The sequence below is a fragment of the Elephas maximus genome, chromosome 4, assembly GCF_024166365.1.
Source record: "Elephas maximus indicus isolate mEleMax1 chromosome 4, mEleMax1 primary haplotype, whole genome shotgun sequence".
In the NCBI taxonomy this organism is placed as follows: Eukaryota; Metazoa; Chordata; class Mammalia; order Proboscidea; family Elephantidae; genus Elephas; species Elephas maximus.
Window position 1 is genome coordinate 93,348,254 of NC_064822.1, and position 15,067 is coordinate 93,363,320.

General features: G+C 36.8%; 1 protein-coding gene across 1 annotated transcript in view; it reads right to left on the reverse strand.

The window, feature by feature from the left end:
• Positions 1-3,217: 3,217 nt before the first annotated feature.
• The window catches only part of LOC126074698 (lysosomal alpha-glucosidase-like), a 106,775-nt gene continuing 94,925 nt past the window's right edge, over positions 3,218-15,067 (reverse strand). The window contains exon 7 of the mRNA XM_049881514.1: positions 3,218-3,320. Coding sequence (XP_049737471.1) covers positions 3,280-3,320 — 41 coding nt within the window. The 3' untranslated portion in view covers positions 3,218-3,279. The remainder of the gene's footprint in view (positions 3,321-15,067) is intronic.

Here is a 15,067-nt window from a genome sequence, read left to right on the forward strand (position 1 = left end):
AAGAGAAATATTTCAATATACTTATTACTTAAAGTGTGGAGTTTTAAAACATTAACTTTTTCTTTTTTAGGAAGGTTAGGGAGAAGCAGATAATTTTTGAATAGTATGTCTCTATTTGAAAGGCTTTCACAGTCATAGATTATTGCAGAGAGATAATCACTGGCAATCTTGGCAACTGGGAACCACAGAGTTGTTTCTCAATTAAACACATCCTGTAATGTTTACAAATCATAGTATGTAATGTGCAATCTGCATGCTCAGCTATCAGTGAAGTTTCAAATCATTTCTAGAAGAAAGATCACTATTATACCTTCTCCTCGAGAGAAAGAAACCCTGGTGGTGTAGTGGTTAGGTGCTATGGCTGCTAACCAAAAGGCCAGCAGTTCAAATTCACCAAGCGCTCCTTAGAAACCCTATGGGGCAGTTCTACTCTGTCCTATGGGGTCGCAATGGGTTTGGTTTTTCCTCAGGAGAAAGGGTGAGGCCTGTCATGTGACTGAGGAATAAAAGCTGGTGCCCTGCTTGATTCTGCCTTCAGACTGAAGGATCGTATACCAGATCACATCTACCTACCATCAAAACAAAAACTTGGAATTTGGCAGATTACTGAACCGCTGATTAAGGATAATCACAAAATGATAGGTTTGCCTGCTGTTACCTTGTGTTATAAAGGGAGAAGTTGTTCGCAAGCTATTTAAAGAAATGCAATTTGCCTTTTTTTTTTTTTTCCTTTTTAGAGATTATAAACAACATGTTTTCCAAGAATAATTTTTAGGAAACTTTATTTCTCTAACAGTTACTTCTTGTCATTCTCTTGAAGTTCTTGATATAAAACTAATATCTGTATTAACCTGATATTACTGAGGTTAATACTGAGTACAGCAGTTATAATATTGGTTTTACTTGCCTTTCTTCCAATTGAATTATGGTTTCTGGAAAAGGGGTAAAACGCCCCAAGTTGCATCCAGCGCAAGCAAAGTTCATAACTTGTATCTTCATTAAACCCACATATATCAGCTCCAACCTGGGGAAAGATTTTTATCTTGATATATTACCAAAATATATCCCTTACTGATTCTGCCATAAAACACACTGAAGTATTTCAGGTCACACTATTTTTGATAAACATGTTTAGGATCACATGGATATCATTTTTAAGTTGTGGAATCTGAAAGTGTAAGTATGCTCTTTGAGAAGTACATTGGAATATAATAGTGACAAGTCCCTCTTGTCTAGCCTTGATTAAAAGAAAACTGTGAGCTACATTGTGGTATAAACAAGAAGTTTTTTAGTTAATCTAACGTACCTAAAATACCTTTTTTTCCATGTGCAGTGCTGGAAATTGCCTATCTCCATGTGATAAATTGGAGAAAGACATAGAACATTCACAATGCAGGGAGCTAAACCAAGAGCCTTGATGACTGACCACTCAGGCTAGAACAAGGGGCCTCAGAATGACTGCAGCTGACTATGTTCTCCTTTCTATCATAAATTGCTGTTATGGATTAAATTGTATTCCACCTCCCCCTCACAATATGTATTGGAATTTTAACTTTGGAAATAGGTTTTTATTTGTTATGTTAATTATCTTTTTTTTTTTTTTTGCAAATAACACACCCACATAAATAACATACCCACACATACAACGCATGGCATAGCACATTTATGAAAATAGCGGGGTGGGTGGAGAGTTGCGTGGTTGGCAAATAAATAAATAATGCTCATGTTATTTGTGTAAAAATATGATTAAAAAAAATATATGATAAAAACATACCAAATAGGGCAGGTCCTAAATCTAATTTCTTTGAGTAATAAAAAAGAGCATATTGACACAGAGGCACACAGATGCCATGTGAGGATTGTCTGCAAGCCAAGGAATCAAGGAATGCCCGGGATTACTGATATGAATGGAACTGACATGGCCCAGACCCCATTCTTTAAAGCCACCCACTTGTGATATGTGTTACAGCAGCACTAAGTAACTAAGACAGAAATAGTTTGCTTCCTGATATCTAATGAAGGCCTCTCCCAGATCTTAAGATGTTTTCATTCCAGAGCCTCCTTTATTCTCTCAACAATATAATCTCTAACCCCAAAGCTTGGGTTATTTTCAAAGCTTGTTGGTCAAAAAGTCATGAAGTTATGCACGGAGTCATAAAACACGTCAATTTTTATTAAAATGTTAGTTACCCAAACCATGGAAGCAGTAATCTATAGTTTATTAACTATAAGACCTTTAGTGGAAAAAGAGCAGGCCATGCTCCTTCCTTTCTGAAGCTGCTTGTATTAAAAGTTCTATCTCTATCAGTTTCTGTTCCAGACAAAACGTGAAACTATTTTTCCTTTTCAATATTTATTTAGTAATTCTTTGAATATAGTTAACCCATCACTTTTATAACAAATGTGTAATTCTCACTAAATTTTCAGCTTCTAAAATAAGGCAAATATTATATTTTTTCTTCTAAAAAGTCATTGGGATATGGGAATCTGCCACAACAAAACTATATAAATTTTAACACAACAGCAAATTCTTAAATAGCAAAATTGTTCCTTTATCATTAGAGCTCAGATAAGGAGTGTTTTTCTACATGTTTGGTGTATTTTGCTGGTTTAATTTTACCTCCATACTTCATAGGAGATAGAGACACCTCTTGCTTCTCCCCCTTCTTCCAAATTGTCTGCCTTTTTTCTCCTATTATCTATAAAACTCATAAAAATAGGTTGTAGAGGAGTTATGGATGGGTTCATAGTAGAGACGAGTGACAGAGGAAACACACTTCTGCAGTTTTACTATAATCAAGTGTTTCTGTGACTTAAGACAAACAGGAAAAATATTAATTAAGAAAGGTGTAGTTTCCTAAGATCTATAAAAGTGATCTACTCCTGTAAAGATTATAGTCTAGAAAACTCTATGGTGCAGTTCTACCTTGTCACACTCTGTCACATGGGATCACTAGGAGTTGAAAATTGACTGGATGGCACCTAACAACAACAGAGGTTAAGAGGATTTCTACAGTGGCTAAATGAAGTATATTGTTTACAATGACCTGAATACAACTTCAGGTCATTTTATCTTCATATCTGGATGCACACCCAGATAATATTGACACAGATGTTTTAATGTCATTGATGGTTTAATGTTAAAACTTACATATGGAATTCCAAAGAGATTAAATTCTAGCATGCCAATGATTGACATATGCATATCTCTCCAACGTGAAAAGTTATCACCCAGCCAATGTCCAGTGTATTTCCCACTCCCAACAAATGTTGAACGGCTCAAAACAAATGCTCGCTTTCCTGTAGCATTCTGAGAAGCACTGGAGAAAACATAGAAAAACTTTCTTCAGTATTATGCTGAAAAAATCTTATATTTTTCTTTTTCCTAAAAAAAAAAAAATCATGGTTTTAAAGTTTGTCATACTCAGCATGAATAATTTTTCCAGATTTCCCAATACTCATGTAATTCAAATATTTTATTGAAGATATAAATCTTTATGAACATGAAATGGAGGGAATGAAACCAGTAAAAAAAGAAATCACCATTTATAAAATATTATACAAATTTTAAGAAAAAGTTGAGAAGCCAATGTTAAGCATCCAAACAAATTTTCTTATATTGAACTCTTCTTATGAGTTATACTATCATGCAAGCTTTCTCTGCTATGGCTGAATGTTAGCAACTTTAATAATAATAACACTGCCAAAACTCCATCCCAGATTAATTAAATCAGAACATCTAGGGATGGAACCTGGACAGCAGTATTTTAAAAAAATTTCTGTGTAATTCTCAGTGACCACCCAGCTGTCAGTGGAGGCTTGTCTGTTGCTGTGATCCTGAACAGGTTTCAGAAGTGCTCTACTTCCAGCTCGACAGCAGCTAATACCACCACCACCACCACCAACATATCTTGCTATTTAATGCGTCAATAGGAGCACATATTTTACAAATTTATTATTTTTAAAATTTATGTCTATATTTCAGTATGTTTGGTTTCCCTTGTAATTATATGTATATATAAATTTAGATGTTAAAAACTTTATACTCAACTGGAGAAGCCAGCACAACTTGTACAGGGCAAGGTTATGGAAGCGCCACAGACATATCCAAACTCCCTGAGGAACTGAATTGCTGGGCTGAGGGCTGTGGGGACCATGGCCTCAAGGAATATTTAGCTCAATTGGCATGTTGGTGTTGTTAGGTGCCATTGAGTCGGTTCCAACCCATAGTGACCCTATGCATAACAAAATGAAATACCGCCTGGTCCTGCACCATCCTTTCAATTGTTATGCTTGAGCCCATTGTTACTGCCACTGTGTCAATCCACCTTGTTGAGAGTCTTTCTCTTTTCCACTGACCTTGTACTTTACCGAGCACTTCACACATTTCATGTTTTAATCTTTAATGGATGTTTGCAGCTGCTTCTTCTCATTTTGAGTCATGCCACATCAGTAAATGAAGGTCCCAAAAGCTTTACTCCATTCACTTCATTAAGGCTGACTCTACTTTTTTTTTTGGTTCTACTTTGAGGAGGCAGCTCTTCCCCAGTCGTCTTTTGAGCGCCTTCCAACCTGTCTTAGTCTGGAAGCTCAGCTGAAGCCTGTCCTCCACGGGTGACCCTGCTGGTATCTGAATACCAGTGGCATAGCTTCCAGCATCACAACAACACTCAAGCCCCCACAGTACAACAAACTGACAGACGCATGGGGGTCAACTGGCATAGCACAGTTTATAAAGAAAATGTTCTACAGTCTACTTCGGTGAGTAGCATCTGGGGTCTTAAGAGCCTATGAGCGACCATCCAGGATACGCCACTGGTCTCACCCCTTCAGGAGCAAGGAAGAATGAAGAAAACTAAAGATACAAGGGAAAGATTAGTCCAAAGGACTAATGGACCACATCTACCATGGCCTCCACCAGACTGAGCCCAGTACAATTAGATGGTGCCCAGCTACCACCACCGACTGCTCTGACAGGGATCACAATAGAGGGTCCTAGACAGAGCTGGAGAAAAATGTAGAACAAAATTCTAACTCAAAAAGAAAGACCAGACTTGCTGGCCTGAGAGAGTCTGGAGAAACACTGAGACTATAGCCCCTGGACACTCTTTCAGCTCAGAAATGAAGTCACTCCTAAGGTTTACTCTTCAGCCAAAGAATGGGCAGGTCCATAAAACAAAAGGAGACTAAAGGGGCACACCAGTCCTGGGGCAAGGGCTAGAGGGCAGGAGGGGACAGGGAAGCTGGTAACAGGGAACCAAGCGTTGAGAAGGGAGAGTGTTGACATGTTGTAGGGTTGTTAACCAATGTCATAAAATAATATGTGTACTAACTGTTTAATGAGAAACTAGTTTGTTCTGTAAACCTTCATCTAAAGTACAATGAAAAAGAAATAAAAAAAATTTCTGTGTGATTCTAATATGCAATCATGGTGGCTTTTATACTAATGTTGGAAATGCCAGTAATTTTCTTTGAATAATTGATTGTTTCCCTAGTGAAACCTTGTACATATAGAAAACAAATAGTTGTGGAGTTTTTCACAGCATTTTTATTATGATTTTTTGCTTTGATATTTTATTTGAATTTAACTTGTATGTTTAATTATTTTTAAAATCAAACCTAAAAATCAGGAATAAACCGGAATGGGCATTGCTATCAAACAGATCTACTTGAACTGTATTCAGCTCTTCCATGTAAAAGATATGTAACTCTGAGCATGTTACTTAACTATTGTAAAATGGGGCTAATAATACTGTGCAGGGTTGTTGTGAAATTTAAATGAAATAGAAATACGAAAGCACCTCTCACAAGTGTTCAGTGAAGGCTGATGTCAGTTCTCTACATTGTAAACTGTGCTGAGCAGTTACAACCCAATCGGCCGCACCCTAGTTAGAGAACTTGAATCTGAGTTTTAGCCATTATTTACCCAGAACTTCAAGACCAATCATTTTGTCTCTCAAGGGTAAAATAATGATGGGAAAAAAATTGAATTTTTCAATTAAATTGAATGACAGCAGCTCTACTAATAAATTCAATAAACACTTATTTCCTTGTCAAGGTGAATCTTGCTAATACTTGCACATAAAATTGCTTGTATGTCTTCTGGGAAGTAATTTTCATTGTTTGAATTTCATTAAGTTTAGAATTTGGAAGCCATGCTCACTTTATCCCTGAGATATTAAAATCTTCAAAAATGTATCTATTAACACCAAAGAGGAATACATATCTCCTTCTTCTTCTAGTTCTTCTTCTTTCCTTTTTTTCTGCTTCTCCTCCTCTCTCTTCTTCTTCTTCGAAAGGCCTAAACTCCTCTACAAGGAGCCCTTTATAAGGAGCCCTGTGGCACAACAGTTAAATGCTCAGCTGCTAACAGAAAGGTTGGTGGTTCGAACACACCCAGTGGCTTGAGGGAGAAAGACTTGGTGATCTGCTTCTGTAAAGAATAACCCAAAACACCCACGTAAAGAATATCAACCCCAAAACAAGCTCGTTGCCGTTGAGTTGATTTTGACTCAAAGTGACCCTATATGATAGAGTAGAGCTGCCCCATAGAGTTTCCATGGAGCACCTGGTGGATTCAAACAGCTGACCTTTTGGTTAGCAGCCATCACACTTAACCACTACACCACCAGTGTTTCCTCTGTATAGAATATAGCCTAGAAAATCCTATGAGGCAGTTCTACTCTGTCATATGAGGTCACTACGAGTCAGAATCGACTGGACTAGACAGCACCCATCAACACCAACAACAAACTCCTTTATGAGTTAGACACAAGTAGCAGTTTCTTGAGAAGCATAGGTATGAGTGGTAGATGCTTAAGTCTAAAGAACTGATATCTTGCCGTTTGAATAGATATTTGGCCTGGCTTATTAAAATAAGAAAAATAAACCTCAAATAGTTGTGAGCCAGTTAACTTCTGTTTTATAGCAGTGACATATGGTTCTATTTTTTTTTTTATGTGTTGTTTTCATATTTTCAAGTTACTTCTTTTTTACTGGCACAAGTGTAACATATTGACAGATATATTTAATTAGCCATATTTTCAAAATATATATTCAGAACTTTGTCTATCAAGTTTACTATACAGTTTATTCTTTGTTTTTTAGTCAAATCAAAACCTAAGAATTGTTCACTGGTAGATAGAAGAGAGTCTGATTGAACGACCCTTACGTTCTTCTTCTGCTGTGAAATTCTGTCATGTTCATAAAACAAATTTCATTAAGTTCCCTGAACTATAGCTCTAGAAAAATGATTCTACTCCAGGACACAAAACTGGAATATATTTGTATATGACCAAAATAATCAGTTCTACTTTGCTCTCAGACAGCATTTCTGAGCTCACTTTATAAATCAAACAGGCTTATTCTATCAGTCATATATATTTTGCCCATATTTATGACAACTTGTTAAACCACTCAAACTAAACCCGAGTAGGAATGAAAACCTGTTTTAGCCAGACAAGGATGCAGCAAATGGAAACACAGTGTCCTATACCTGAGCCCATAAACCTAATTCCACTAATGCAAGCTAGAAGAATCTCCTGACAGATGTGCAAAAGAAAAGATAGAAATAGCGTAACACAGCAAACCCTCCCCTAGGGGAGTAGCATCAGACAGGTAGTCACTGAAAGCGTCCTTCAAGATCTAAGATTGTTAACTCCAGGAGGGAAGAGGCTTAGTTTTTGCATTGCACTTAGCATAATGTCAGGCACAAGTCCTGACTTAGGACCCTAATGGTGGGGGCTTCACACATTCATATTTATCCAGACATAAAAATTGTGCTATCAAGGGATGATAGTATAGAGATGGACTTAATCAAAGTAAGATAAAGTCAATATTAGTGCATGTGCCCCCTAAAAACTATAGCTTATAAACAATTCCATCCTACATTATAAAACTGACCCAAAATTCTGTTTTCTCTAACATTGACCTTAAATCAAGACTTTAGCTTCAGTTGTCTTAGATAAGGTTTTATGGATCTACTAAGACCATTCTATACTGCTTTTGTGATATTTCAAATGGTTGTTAAGAATGCTTAAAAAATCAATAATATTTAATAAACCCCCCAAAAAGGTAATAAATTATCAATAAAAAAAACTTTAGATGAGGAAGACTATATACTAGTATTTGAAAAAATTAAGAAATAATATATAAAAATGTAACATCTACTTTAAAAGATTTTTTCCTATTTCTTAAAGGATATTTTAATAATAATTTATAGATATTAAAACAAAATATTTCAAGAAGATTGATAAAGTACTCACTAAAAAGTAGATTTTGCTTGTGACCAGCCAAACAGAGAATGTGTGTCATAATGATCTCCCAGAAAAGTCTTGGAATCAGGGCATAATGTTTTCTCAGCCAAAATTCCATCAGTGATATCTAAGGATGAAATAAAATACATATGCATCCCTAACATAATTTAAATATCTTTATCACATTTTATTTTTCTGTTTACATGTTGGCCACCCTCACTACTCTATGAGCTTCTTGAGAACATGGAATGTTTTTATAATTAGCGAAAACAGTGTTACATTGACATGACAAAAAATTTTTTTAATTATATTTTGAATTTGTGAGGCATAGTAGGCTATTAGTATCAGGACCAAACTGAGGTTGTCTCAGAAATAGAAAGTTAATTTAAGATTCAAAAATCAATCAACATAATTCACATATTAAAAAAGAAGCATACAGTGATCTCAGTAGGTGTACAAAAAGTGATAAACTTCCTTAATTTACTAAGGTTATCTATAAAAATATGTATGGCCAATTTTACATGTAATTGTGAAATAGTAAAAGCATTTCATTAAGACTGAGGTCAAGAAAAGTGCCTGCTGCTACCATTTCTGTTCTGTCCTGTGCCAGAGTCTTAAGACAAGTGCAATAAGACAAGAAAAGGAAATGAAAGGAGGAAGAATTAGAATGGGAGAACCAAAGCTATGGCTGTTCACACATGATATGATTATCTGCACAGAAAATCCTAAAGAATAAACAGGTAACTTATGAGAATTAATATGACAGTATAGCAAGTTAGCAGAATACAAAATCAATATATAAAACTCAAGGAATTGCATTCTATAAATCAACTACAAACATTTAGAAAGTGAAATGATTAAAAAGATAGCATTTAAAATAGATGAAATATTAAAAAAAAAACTACCAAATACATGTAAAACATCATAGACATAAAATTTTATTAAAAGTAAAGGCATAAATAAATGGAAACATATGCCATATCCACTAAAAGCTCTGTATTAGAAAGATGCCAATTTTTTCCAACTTGATCCATAGATTTAATGCCAACAATAGGCAATACACTCTTGAAGAAGACCTAGGTGGGAGGATATGCTTCACCAGATTTCATGGCTTATTACAAATCAATGGAAATTAAGCCATGGTCAAATTAATACAAGGAAAGAAAAATAAACTTGTGAACAGAAAAAGCAATCTAGAAGCAACAAATAATATATATGAATATTTATCATAAGAAAAATTAAGTATTGCAGGTTTCATTGGTTATGACACAATTCTTTGTCCATATAGAAAAAAACAAAGTTAGATTGTTACCTCGTTGTTGTTGTTAGGTTCCATTGAGGTAGTTCCAACTTATAGCAACCCTATGGACAACAGAACGAAACACTGCCCACTCCTGTTCCATCCTCAAAATCCTTGTTATGCTTAAACCCATTATTGCAGCCACTGTGTCAATCCATCTCATTGAGGATCTTCCTGTGTCTCCCTGACCCTCTACTTCACCAAGCATCATGTTCTTCTCCAGGGACTAATCCCTCCTGATGACATGTCCGAAGTATGTAAGACATAGTTGATCCCTCCTGATAACAAGTCCAAAATATGTGAGACGTAGTCTCACCAACCTTGCTTCTAAGGAGCATTCTGGTTGCACTTCTTCCAAAACAGATGTGTTCATTCTTTTTGCAGTCGTGGTATATTCAATATTCTTCTCCAACACCACAATTCAAAGCTGTCAATTCTTCTTCTGTCTTCCGTATTCATTGCCTAGTTTTCACATGCATATGAGGTGACTGAAAACACCATGGTTTGTGTCAGGCACACATTAGTCTTCAAGGTGACCTCTTTGCTTTCAACATTTTAGAGATCTTTTGCTACAGATTTTCCCAAAGCAATGTGTCTTTTGATTTTTGACTGCTGCTTCTATGGGTGTTGATTGTGGATCCACGTAAAACGAAATCCTTGACAACTTCAATCTTTTCCCCACTTATCGTAATGGTGCTTATTGGTCCAGTTGTGAGGATATTTGTTTTCTTTACGTTGAGGTGTAATTCATACTGAAAGCTATGGTCTATGATCTTCCTCAGTAAGTGCTTCAAGTCCTCTTCACTTTCAGTAAGAAAGGTTGTGTCATCTGCATAATGCAGGTTGTTAATGAGACTTCCTCCAATTCTGATGCCCATTCTTTTTCATATAGTCCAGCTTTTCAGATTATTTACTCAGCATACAGACTGAATCGGTATGGCGAAAAGATACAACCCTGACAGACATCTTTCCTGACTTTAAACCAACAGTATCCCCTTGTTCTGTTCAAATGACTGTGTATTGATCTATGTACAGGTTCCTCATGAGCACAATTAAGTGTTCTGGAATTCCCATTCATCACAATGTTGACCATAATTTGTTACTATCCACACAGTCGAATGCCTTTGCATACTCAATAAAACACAGGTAAACATCTTTCTGGTATTCCTTGCTTTCAGCCAGGATCCATCTGACATCAGCAATAATATCTCTGGTTCCATGTCCTCTTCTTAATCTGGATTGAACTTCTGGCTGTTCCCTGTCAATATACTGCTGCAGCTGCTTTTGGACAATCTTCAGCAAAATTTTACTTGTGTGTGATACTAATGATACCGTTCGATAATTTCGACATTTGGTGGGACCACCTTTCATGGGAATAGGTATGAATATAGATCTCTTCTAGTTGTTTGGCCAGGTAGCTGTGTTCCAAATTTCTTGGGATAGATCAGTGAGCACTTCCAGGACTGCACCCATCTGTTGAAACATCTCAATTGCTATTCTGTCAATTCCTGAAGTCTTGTTTTTTGCCAATGCTTTCAGTGCAGCTTGGACTTCTTCCTTCAGTACCGTTGGTTCCTGTTCATATGGTGCCTCCTGAAATGGCTGAATGTCAACCAATTATTTTTGGTATATGACTCTGTGTATTCCTTCCATCTTCCTTTTATGCTTTCTGAGTCGTGTAATATTTTCCTCATAGAATCCTTCAATTTTGCAACTCGAGGCTTGAATTTTTTCTTCAGTTCTTTCAGCTCGAGAAATGCTGAGCGTGTTCTTCCCTTTTGGTTTTCCATCTCCAGCTCTTTGCACATGCCATTATAATACTTAACTTTGTCTTCTCGAGCTGCCCTTTGAAATCTTCTGTACAGCTCTTTGACGTCATGGTTTCTTCTTCTCACTTTAGCTACTTGACATTCAACAGCAAGTTTCAGAGTCTCTTCTGACATCCATTTTGGTCTTTTCTTCCTTTCTTGTCTTTTTAATGATCTCTTGCTTTCTTCATGTATGATGTCCTTGATGCCATTCCACATCTCATCTGGTCTTTGGCCATTAGTGTTCATTGTGTCAAACTATTTTTTAGATGGTCTCTAAATTCAGGTGGGATATACTCAAGGTCATATTTGGCTCTCATGGACTTATTCTTATTTTCTTCAGTTTCAATCATATGGGCAATTGATGCTCTGTACCACAGTTGGCCCCTGGCCTTGTTCTGACTGATGATATTGAGCTTTTCCGTCATATCTTCCCATAGATGTAGCTGATTTGATTCTGTGTATTCCATCTGGCAAGGTCCGTGTGTATAGTTGCCATTTATATTGGTGATAAAAGGTATTTGCAATGAAGAAGTTGTTGGTCTTGCAAAATTCTGTCATCCGATCTCTGACATCATTTCTATCACCAAGGCCATATTTTCCAACTACTGATCCTTTTACTTTGTTTCCAACTTTTCCATTTCAATCACCAGTAATTATCAATGCATCCCGATTGCATGTTCGATCAATTTCAGACTACAGAAGTTGGTAAAAAATCTTCAATTTCTTCATCTTTGGCCTTAGTAGTTGGTGCATAAATTTGAATAATAGTCATATTAACTGGTCTTCCTCACAGGCGTATGGATACAGCATTGTACTTCAGGATAGATCTTGAAATGTTCTTTTTGATGATGAAAGCAATGCCATTCCTTTTCAAGTTGTCATTTCCAGCATAGTACAGCATATGACTGTCTGAGTCAAAATGGTCAATATCAGTCTATTTCAGCTGACTTACGCCTAGGATTTCAATGCCTATGTGTTCCATTTCATTTTTGAAGACTTCCAGTTTTCCTGTATTCATACTTCGTACATTCCACCTTCCAATTATTAATGGATATTTGCAGCTGTTTCTTCTCATTTTGAGTCATGTCACATCAGCAAATGACAGTTCCAAAAGCTTGGCTCCATCTATGTCATTAAGGCCAACTCTACCTTGAGGAGGGGTAGCTCTTCCCCAGTGGTATTTTGAGTGCCTTCCAATCTGAGGGGCTCATTTTCTGGCACTATATGAAAATTTTTTCTGCTGCTATTCATAAGGTTTTCACTGGCTAAATCTTCTCATAAATAGACTGCTGGGTCCTTCCTCTTAGTCTGTCTTAGCCTGGAAGCTCAGCTGAAACATATCTGCCTTGAGTGAGCCTGTTGGTATTTGAATACCACTGGCATAGCTTCCAGCGTCAGAGCAACATGCAAGGCCCCACAGTACGACAAACTGACAGATGCATTGGGGTGTTACCTCGTACTGCCCCAAAATCAACTCCCAGTAGATTAAAGATCTAAATGTGGAAAAGAAAAACTATAAAATATTTTTTAAACAATATATATTTATCGCCTCAGGTAAGGAAAGTATTTCTTAAGTTACAATTTGATAAAGAAAAGCATTGATAAATTCGACAATATTTAAATTATGAAATTTACATTCAACAAAAGATGCTAAAAAGATAATAAACAGATAAATCACAGGTTAGTAGATACCTGTGAGTTGGAATTGTCTCGACAGCAACAGGTTTTTCGGTATAACTTAATAACTGAAAAATCAGTAAGAAAAAGCAAATATCCCAAGAGAAAAATGGGAAAAACTCTTGAACAGGTCAATAAAAACTGAAAGGCCAATGAAGATAAAAATTTTTTAATCTGAGTCATAATCAAATTATGGATAACACTGCAAAGTATGGGAATTCCAGAACACTTAATTGTGCTCATGAGGAACCTGTATATAGATCAAGAGACAGTTCTTCAAACAGCACAAGGGGGTACTGTGTGGTTTAAAGTCAGGAAAGGCAATGTGTCAGGGTTATATTCTTCCATCATACTTACTCAATCTGTATGCTGAGCAAATAGCCCAAGAAGCTGGACTATATGAAGAAGAATGGAGCATTAGGATTGGAGGAAGACTCATTAACAACCTGCATTATGCAGATGACACAACCTTGCTTGCTGAAAGTGAAGAGGACTTGAAGCACTTATTGATGAAGATCAAAGACCATAGCCTTCAGTATGGATTACGTCTCAACATAAAGAAAACAAAAATCCTCACAACTGGACCAATAAGCAACATCATGATAAATGGAGAAAAGATCAAAGTGGTCAAGGATTTCACTTTACTTGGATCCACAATCTACACCCATTGAAGCAGCAGTCAAGAAATCAAAAGATGCATTGCATTGGGCAAATTGGCTACAAAAGACCTCTTTAAAGTGCTAAAAAGCAAAGAGGTCACCTTGAAGACTAAGGTGTGCCTGACCCAAGCCATGGTATTTTCAACTGCCTCAAATGAATGGGAAAGCTGGATGATGAATAGGAAGACTGAAGAATTGATGCCTTTGAACTGTGATGTTGGTGAAGAATATTGAATACACCGTGACCTGCCAAAAGAACAAACAAATCTATCTTGGAAGAAGTACAATCAGAATGTTCCTTAGGCACAAGGATGGTGAGACTACGTCTCACATACTTTGGACATGTTATCAGGAGGGATCAGTGCCTGGAGAAGGGCATCAGGCTTGGTAAAGTAGACAGTCAGTGAAGAAGAGGAAGACCCTCAACGAAATAGACTGACACAGTGTTTGCAACAACGGGCTCAAGCATAACAATGATTGTGAGGATGGGATAGGACCACGTAGTGTTTCTTTTGTTGTACTTAAGGTCTCTATGAGTCGGGACTGACTCAGCAGCACCTAACAACAAAAACATAATTTAAAAAATATGCAAATTAAATACATAATAAATTGACATTTTACACTTAACAGACTGACAAAAATTAAAATGAATAATTGGTTGTATTTTCTTATGAATCTCCAAAAAGAACCAAAAACCAAACTCAGTGTCATCAAGTTGGTTCCAACTTATAGCGACCCTATAGGACAGAGTAGAACTGCTCCACAGAGTTTCCAAGGGAGCACCTGGCAGATTCGAAATGCCAACCCTTTGGTTAGCAGCCATAGCACTTAACCACTATGCCACCAGGGTTTCCTGAATCTCCAAACAACTCTCAAAAAAATGCCACCTTGTACTTGCTCTCTTCTTTCCCTGACTCTTGTCCTTTTCTCGCTTACTTCTGCCTTAGGATTGCCTATTTCCCTCCTCCCCCAACAAAGTCTTTACCAGATTAGTTTAGCCTCATACTATGTTTTCTAGGAAATATAGGCTAGGACATTGTCTGCCCTTTTGATAGATAAAGTCACACGATTGAATTTCCCTTTCTTTTTTGGTGGTTAATGACAAATTTTTGATTTGCGGTTTTACAATTTTTTGTCTTTCCTTAATTACTGGGTGTGATGGTTACGATTGTGTGTCATCTTGGCTGAGCCATGATTCTCAGTGTTAATATGTGATCATCCCCATGATGGGATCTGCTGTGAACAGCCAATCAGTTGAAAGGTAGTTTCCTTGGGCATGTGGCCTGCATCCAAATGTAAGCAGATGTTCTGGCTTTTGTTTGCTCTGCGTCCTGCTCTCTGACCTTCCAATCTTGGGCTCACCAG